The following is a 7,078-nucleotide window of genomic DNA, read 5'->3' as shown; positions in this document are numbered from 1 at the left end:
CAGTTCTGGCTCCGTTTCTCTGCAAAACAGTGGTTGGGTGCCACCATGTGGTGGTTTTTGTTTAGGTTTTGGAAAAGGGTTAAAATCCTTTTTAACCATGTGCCAGACCCGATGGACCAAAGTTCTAATTTTTGAAAACGGTTCAATTCTCAAAGAATAGCGTGTATTTGAGTTTCAGACTTACGGTGTTCCTCCCAAGAATTTGGTTCACTTGTTGGGAGCATGGATTCCAGGAGAGGGGAAAGCCCATGTGATGGGATCTAGAAGGCGGAGCAGACTACACATCCTCCGAGATTGCTGTTGATCGAATTTTGAACCTCTCGCCTGAACATCCTGGGTTCTAGAAGCCAGATCCATGTCCCGTTCCCTTCACATCCTCCTCCGTGTCTAGATCCCCCCTTTTGTCTTCCTTCCCTTGCAACTCTGCACAGTGATGCTGCTTCTCACGTGCTTTTTCTTTCCTTGTCTGGACGAGCAGAAGAAGATCATGATCATGATCTGCTGCATTATCCTTGCGATCATCTTAGCTTCTACCATTGGGGGCATATTTGCCTAAAAAAGGTGAGCCGGCTGTGGGGAGGCTCAGATCCCCTTTCACCTACTTGAAACTCTGATGTCCGTAGGGCACTCGCTGTTTGTCGCTGGGTGCCCCGGATTTGGGTGGTATTAGGTGCAAGAATAAAGGCTGGAGAAAACTACAGGGTTTCATGGAAATGGGCGAATAATGAGTTGGCAGTGGACGGGAGGCAGGAGGTGGCAGTGCTGGGAGCACAAGGCTATTTAGAATGCTTCGTAGAAGGACGTCGATTTGTCGCTGATTTCCTGCAGCAAAATTTGGGCTGTGGCGTCTGGGAAAGGCCAAGAGAGAATTAGTTCTGGCATTAGAAGCACGATGAACCCGTAGGAGAGCGCCAGCCAGTAAACCCGGAGTGAATGAGCTTCCCCCTGGGAGGGCTAGGAGCTAGGACAAGGAGTGCAGGCTCACCGCGGTCCCCTCGCCCCTGCAGAGGAAGGACGCGATCCTGGCTTCCAACATCCGGTTATGTAATCTGTGGTTTTCTCCTTCTCCGCTGTCTCCTGTAGTCCTCAGCGATGGAGCCTCGGCCGGCATCTTTAATCCTCCTTGCACTTCCATGGTGCCGTCACTTCTCCACTGCAGATTCCTCAACAGCTACTCCTCTTCCCATTAAGAAATCCACGACACAGGGCGTCCATCAACCACCTAGGAAAAGTCATGCAAAGGCAGACAGGACAGGACAGGGTGGGGGTGGGCACAGGGAGCCACTGTGGCTGCTTCGGAAGGCGGGGTCAGGGAGGGGCTGCGGGTAGAGGATAGGCGCCTGTTGGGCAAACAGCAGCCAGGCCGGTCCTGGAGCACAGCCAGCTCCTCAGCAGCAGCTCGTTTCCTCCTTGGTCAACACCAGGCACTTGTTACATCTGCTCTTCAGGTTCCTTAGGACTCACTCACCTCCCGCCAGCCTTCCATCCACTTCCTTGTTCAGGGCCTAATAGTCCAAAGTGAAGCTGCTCTAACCATAGGCACCATGCAGGTCTTGCTCACGGCAGCGTCCCCAGTGCTTAGCACAGCGCCTGCCACTTACAGGTGTTCATGTATGTTGACTTAATTACCTGTAATTCAGCTCTTATTTCTGCTCATGGAAGAGTCCATAGGTTTAAACCCCATAAGGCATCAGTGGTAAATGGGTTGCTGGTCTCAGAGGCTGTGTGCAAATACCTGGGAGGGCTCACTGACCGGCAAAGACACCACAGGCCTCCCGTTACCGTGACACACGAGGTCCTTTTTTATGGGTAGTGGAGCTGATAGGGTCTCACTCTGCAGACTGGCTGGCTCGGGACTGTGGCTCAGTAACAACGTGGACTCCAAACGGCTTGAACCAGGTTGACCCCACGGCTGAACCCCCAGAGATCATCAGCACCACGCTCCGTGAACCGTAACAGCGAGGTCAGGTCACAAAGATGGCAGGAGGCTGCCGCTCGCATGGTCTCTTCTGAGTCACGCGGTCAGCGGGAACGGATGTTGCTGGCCGGCGACCTGTGTGTAAAACTGTCCCCGACACTGGCCCCAGGTGAAGGTTCAGATGTCTTCTAATGCAATCTAGTAATTATGTTACTAGGGGTTCACTAAAAATATATTAAAAACCACCATGTACAACTTTTGAGGACCGCGTAACTGTTATACGTGTACTTTGGAAAGTGAATTCTTTGCTAGTCATCTTTTTAAGAAAATGGGATTAAAAAAAGCTGACCTTTCCAGTCTGTGCTGTTTTCTACCCACTTTCAAAAGCAAATGGTTCACTACTTCTATCCATTTGTATTTCTTTTAGTTTGAATAGGGGCTAGAAAACTGCTGGGGAGCTCTGGAAGAGAGAAACTGTTGAAGGCAGACAGGAGGGTGGGGCCACGGGGCCGGGGCCCTCATCCATCCAGCAGGTGGCTGGGCGTCGTGTGGCACACCGCACTGTACTGCAACGTGCAGGGACAGAGGGAGGGCCAAACACTCGCCCTCCTCAGAGAACTTCAGACCTAGGAAAGGCCAGGCAACGTCAACGTTTGCTTACCAGTTCCTGTATTAAAAAGCAAGAGTGTATTCCTTATCATACTGTTCAACCCCCCCCCCCCCCCCCCCACCTTCCAAGGGTGAGAGATGGCTAGCTGGGCATAAATAAATATCTGTTCAATCAATCCACGTATGTACCAGTTTTTTTGTTTTTTGTTTGCTTTTCCAAAAACCTGTTAACTAGTAAATACAGCAAATAGCTCCTGAAGTGTACATATAAAAGGCAGCACAGAATTCCCCCACTGTCCAAAAGTAGTGTTCCCAGGCTGAAATGAGACACAGTAAAGCGGGAACCTTCAGTTTCCTTCAGCTGGAGAACAGGTACTAACGTAGAGGTCTGGTACAAGTGAAGCCATGTGAGGCCGACTGACAGCAGGAAACCCCGTGCAGATACTAAATCCATCTTACCCCAAGGCGGGAGACCCTGAAGACCTTGACCTGACAGCTGGGGAGAACTGGACCCCTGACGGTCGGTGAAGCCAGCTTTGTGACCATGTAAGGGCCAGGAGGGACCAACGAGAAGTTATACTCTGAGGGGACATTCAAACTTTATTTAATGTAAATAAGATGCCCTTAAAACAAGAGATATGGTACCATTTTCCAGAAGCCACTTACTCATCCACTGCTCCTCAGTTAGCTGTCGGAGCCCCCGAGACTGAAAGGGTAGGTCCTTTCTCTCCGTGGCCTTTGTCCACCTCCGTCTCCCATCCTCCCTACACTCGCTCAGGCATGTAGAACTTGCCCCAGTACCGCCCCTTCTGGGTCAAGTCGTACGGGCTCAGGTATTTCCGAATCCCCAGCATGTTGGCGGTGACTATGCGCTCAAAGGTCCAGGGGTTTTGGTTGTTCTGTTCTCGCTCCTCCTGATCTCTCCGCATCTTCTCTAGAGTCTCTCGGCTCACGGCCTTCGCTGTGAACGGCAACTTGTGGGCAACCTGGTCGAGGAAACCTTGTACCTCCTTGAATTCACAACGCCCGCCCAACTCTACTATGAGACGGCCAGCCTTCACGGGGGTCACGTAGTGATCAATGGCACCTTTGCCACCCCCCATGCGCTGTCCCACACCCTTGCGGGTAATGGGCTTGAAAGGGGCCGGTACTCTCCATAAAGCAAACATGTTCTTGGGGTCCATGGAGCGGTTGATTGTCAGGCGCATCATTTCAAAATGGCCCCAATGGAGGTAACCACCACCCAGCGCCTAAAAGTGGATGAAAGAATTAGAAACATACGGGAACTTAGTTATCTTTTATGGGCTCTTTTATAGTAACTGTGGCTTTAATTACATACATAAAAATAAAAGTCCTAATAAGTACCCTGGAGTAAAAACCTAGGGTGTGCTAGTAAATGAAAACAAGGTGGACCCATTTCAATGGAGCAGGTGATATTTAAAACAGACCAGAATGGTAGGAATTAGCCAAGGGAAACGGACAACAGTTACAGAGGAATGGCTTGGGGAGTCTGAGCAGAAGCCGGAGAGGCTGGAGTCGGCGGGGGGGGGGGGGGGGGGGGGGGGGGGGGGGGGGACCTGAGCCTGGGAGAAGCCGGAGAGGCTGGAGCAGCTGGGTGGGGGGGCTGGGTGTGGACCTGTCGGGCTGATCAGGCTGTGGAAGGACTGTACATTGTCCCTCGGGCTGCCTGATGGGAAAGCCGCTGGGTCCACACCCACCTGTGCAGCGACTGACATCAAGTCCTCAGGAAGCTACTCCGAGGAAGGAAGACCGCTGGCCGCCTCCTGAGCCATGGGTAGTTTTATTTTTACCAGAAGTCTGAGAGGATCTCATAGGGACCACCAGCGAGGTAGCTTCCGTCTTTACGTTATTTTCACGCAACATGTAAAAGCGAGACCTAGGACTCAGACGCTGACTGGGAAGTGCACACCAGCTTGAAAAGCAAACGGTGCAACCCGTGGAGGGAGGGAATTAACTCGCGAGCAGGACACTTGGCAACCCGCCGGCCTCCCTCCCGGAGCAGCAGGACTCTGACGTCACTTACCAAGATTGCAAAGTTGCCCTCCGTGAACTCAGTGGCTTCCGTAGAAGGTCCCCGGATGTCGCTCAAGTTCTTAGGTTCTCGCCTCACTTTTGGCACGAGTGGTACCCTTTCCACAAATCTAAGCTTGGGCTTCTCCGGAATGGAAACATCTAAGAGGAGCACAGACAACCAAGAGTCAGGACAACCACACATCTCAAAGGACCCATTTTCTTCCTACAAGACTCTCATCAGTCAAATCAAAGTCTTGAAGTTCCCACTGGAAAAAAACAAAAAACTCAAATGCTTAAAAGGTTTTTCCTGTGGATGTTTTTTTATGGACAGTGGAATCTGGTTATAACAAGTGTTAATGGGATACAGCGAACAACAGGTGAGACCCACAGTGACCCCCGTGCAGAGTCTTGGCCCTCAAAGGAACCTCCCTCTAACGCTAGACGAGACCGTCTGGAAGGCAGAGACTGAGACTGTCCCAGAGAACACCTGCTAAATTATTTTTATGTTTAGCAAGTGCTAGACGTTGGGCTGAACGCTTTATGTGCAGCATCTTGTTTTATCTTTAAGATAACTTCACAGCCCTGGTCATTTTTTAGCGCTTCCCTGGTCTAGAATGCTGAACTTCTTAAGAGTGTAACACCCGTGACCTCACGGCCGGATAACCGTGCAGCTCAGTTACCGCAAAGTGAATGCACAAACATACCCCCGTCGCCGCCGTCAGGCAGGTACTACTTGAAATCTCCGTTTTATAAAAGAGGAACCTGAGGCCTAGAGACCTTTGCTCAGGTGGTCCAGGCCGCCCAGGGACAACGGCACAGCCACTCAGGCCCTGTGGACGTCAGCGGCGCGTGGAGCACCCTGCAGGGGACCTGAATCCCTAAGTTCTCTGCTCCCCGCGTTCTCGGGAGGACGCCTGCTGGGTCTGCACGGGGCCCTTCATGCCCACACCTGTGCACTTCGCCGTGCGCGACACCTGAGGGCGGGCGGGGTGGGGGGTGGGGCTGAAGCGCAGGCCACACAGGCCTCTGACCGCTTGGGGAAAACACCTGTTACCTCCTAGGTCACCTAAGGTGTGTCTCAGGTAAGGCAGGCAGGGCTGCACCACCGAGTCCAGCACCCCATTGGGACCGCGCTCGGGGGCACAGCAACTGCCCCCTGCGCCCCTGCGGCTTCCCCAGGCAGCCCGAGGCCTGCAGTGACGCTTCTCCACCCCCGCCCACTGGCACTTGCAGGACCCGCACCTTCACCTGGTGTCTAAGATAAAACCCCTCAGAGGCCCACACTGCCGGGGTTGGTTTCTTTTTTTAAGATTTCCAATCCATCAAAGACACGTCCAAGTGTGGCTTATCTGAACGTCGCCATCCCTCCCGCGGGTCAGCGCCTCCGCTTCTGGTTCCAGGGCGCCTGCGGGGCTCGCCGGCCTGGGGGGAGGACATCAGGGCTGCAGCCCGCAAGGGGCCTCGGCTCCGTGCCGGCGCGGGGTCGTGGGGCTCCGGCTCCTCGGCGCCGGCTCCTCGCGCTTCCCGGCCCGACAGCGCCTCCTGGCTCACCGCGGCCCGCACGGCCTGCCTGGGCTGGGCGGCTCTGCCCTGGGCTGCCGGGGGCACCGCGCCAGGGCGCCCGCCTGCGGGTCCCGCCCAGACACGGGGACACACCCGGGCCCCAGCTCTCACCCTCGAAGGTCGGCACCGGGAGCAGCGTCTTCAGCCCAGCGCGGGCGGGCGGGGCGGCCCGGGGACCTAGAGGGAAAGGCAGTGAGACTCGGCGGCCACGGGCGGGGCACGAGAGACCGCAGCGCAGCCGGGGCAGGCCGGGGCAGACCGGGGCAGACGGGGGAGGGGAGGGGGGCACATCCCCGTGGACGCCCGACCCCTCCCCCCACGACCCCTGCGCCCCGCACCCCTTCCACCGACCCCCCGCGCCCCTCCCCACCGACCCCCGCCCCTCCCCCACCGCCCGGCAGCGCCCCTCCGGCACCAGTCCCCGCGGTGGCGGGAGCGGGGAGGCCAAGCGCCAGCGGAGCCTCCGCGGGGCGGGCGGGGAGGACGGGAGGGCTGCTGGCGCCGCGGGCTCCTGACCTGACGTCCGCGCCCGCAGGAGCGGCGCCCCGGCCCGAGCCAGCAGCCGCCACATGGCCGCGCGCGACCGGCCGCCCAGGCTCCACCGCGACCTCGGCGCCGCGGTGCACCCACCGGGCCGGAAGTGACGTTGGCGCGGGTCCGCCCCCGGAGAGTCCCGGCGGAAGTGGGGGAACCCGGGCCGCGGCGCTGGGGTTCCGGCGATGTCAGTGCTAGCCCCGCCCCCGCCGCTGTCGGCGTCTGCGCAGTCGGGACCTCGGGACCCCGGGACGCGAGGGTCGCGGAGCCTGTGCCGGGGGGGCGGGGCTGGAGCCTCTGCTCTGCTTTCCGGGGGGCGGGGCCTGTGCGAGGGGGGGGCTGCGGCCTCTGCTGTGCTCCCGGGGGCGGGGCCTGTGCGAGGGGGGCGCTGGGGCCTCTGCTGTGCTCTCGGGGGCGGGG

At 57.0% G+C, this 7,078-nt stretch overlaps 1 protein-coding gene across 1 annotated transcript; it reads right to left on the bottom strand.

Annotated features, from left to right (window-relative positions):
- Positions 1-3,109: 3,109 nt before the first annotated feature.
- MRPL16 (mitochondrial ribosomal protein L16) lies at positions 3,110-6,762 on the bottom strand. Its single transcript, XM_072793713.1, has 4 exons — positions 6,641-6,762; positions 6,236-6,301; positions 4,572-4,720; positions 3,110-3,777 (listed from the first exon to the last, which is right to left on the bottom strand). Exons 1-4 carry the CDS (start codon positions 6,693-6,695, stop codon positions 3,292-3,294), a joined length of 756 nt encoding a protein of 251 aa, XP_072649814.1. The 5' UTR covers positions 6,696-6,762; the 3' UTR covers positions 3,110-3,291.
- Positions 6,763-7,078: the final 316 nt, after the last annotated feature.

The sequence above is a fragment of the Canis lupus genome, chromosome 23 (genome assembly GCF_048164855.1).
Source record: "Canis lupus baileyi chromosome 23, mCanLup2.hap1, whole genome shotgun sequence".
NCBI lineage: Eukaryota > Metazoa > Chordata > Mammalia > Carnivora > Canidae > Canis > Canis lupus.
This window is presented reverse-complemented; position numbering and strand designations above follow the sequence as displayed.

Bases quoted from the DNA above. Each gene is read 5' to 3' on its own strand.
- MRPL16 (XM_072793713.1), bottom strand. From the start codon at position 6,695: ATGTGGCGGCTGCTGGCTCGGGCCGGGGCGCCGCTCCTGCGGGCGCGG. The intron at 6,302-6,640 runs GTCAGGAGCCCG...CTTTCCCTCTAG, and splicing joins CCTGCGGGCGCGGACGTCAG to GTCCCCGGGCCGCCCCGCCC. The intron at 3,778-4,571 runs GTAAGTGACGTC...ATCCACTTTTAG, and splicing joins AGGGCAACTTTGCAATCTTG to GCGCTGGGTGGTGGTTACCT.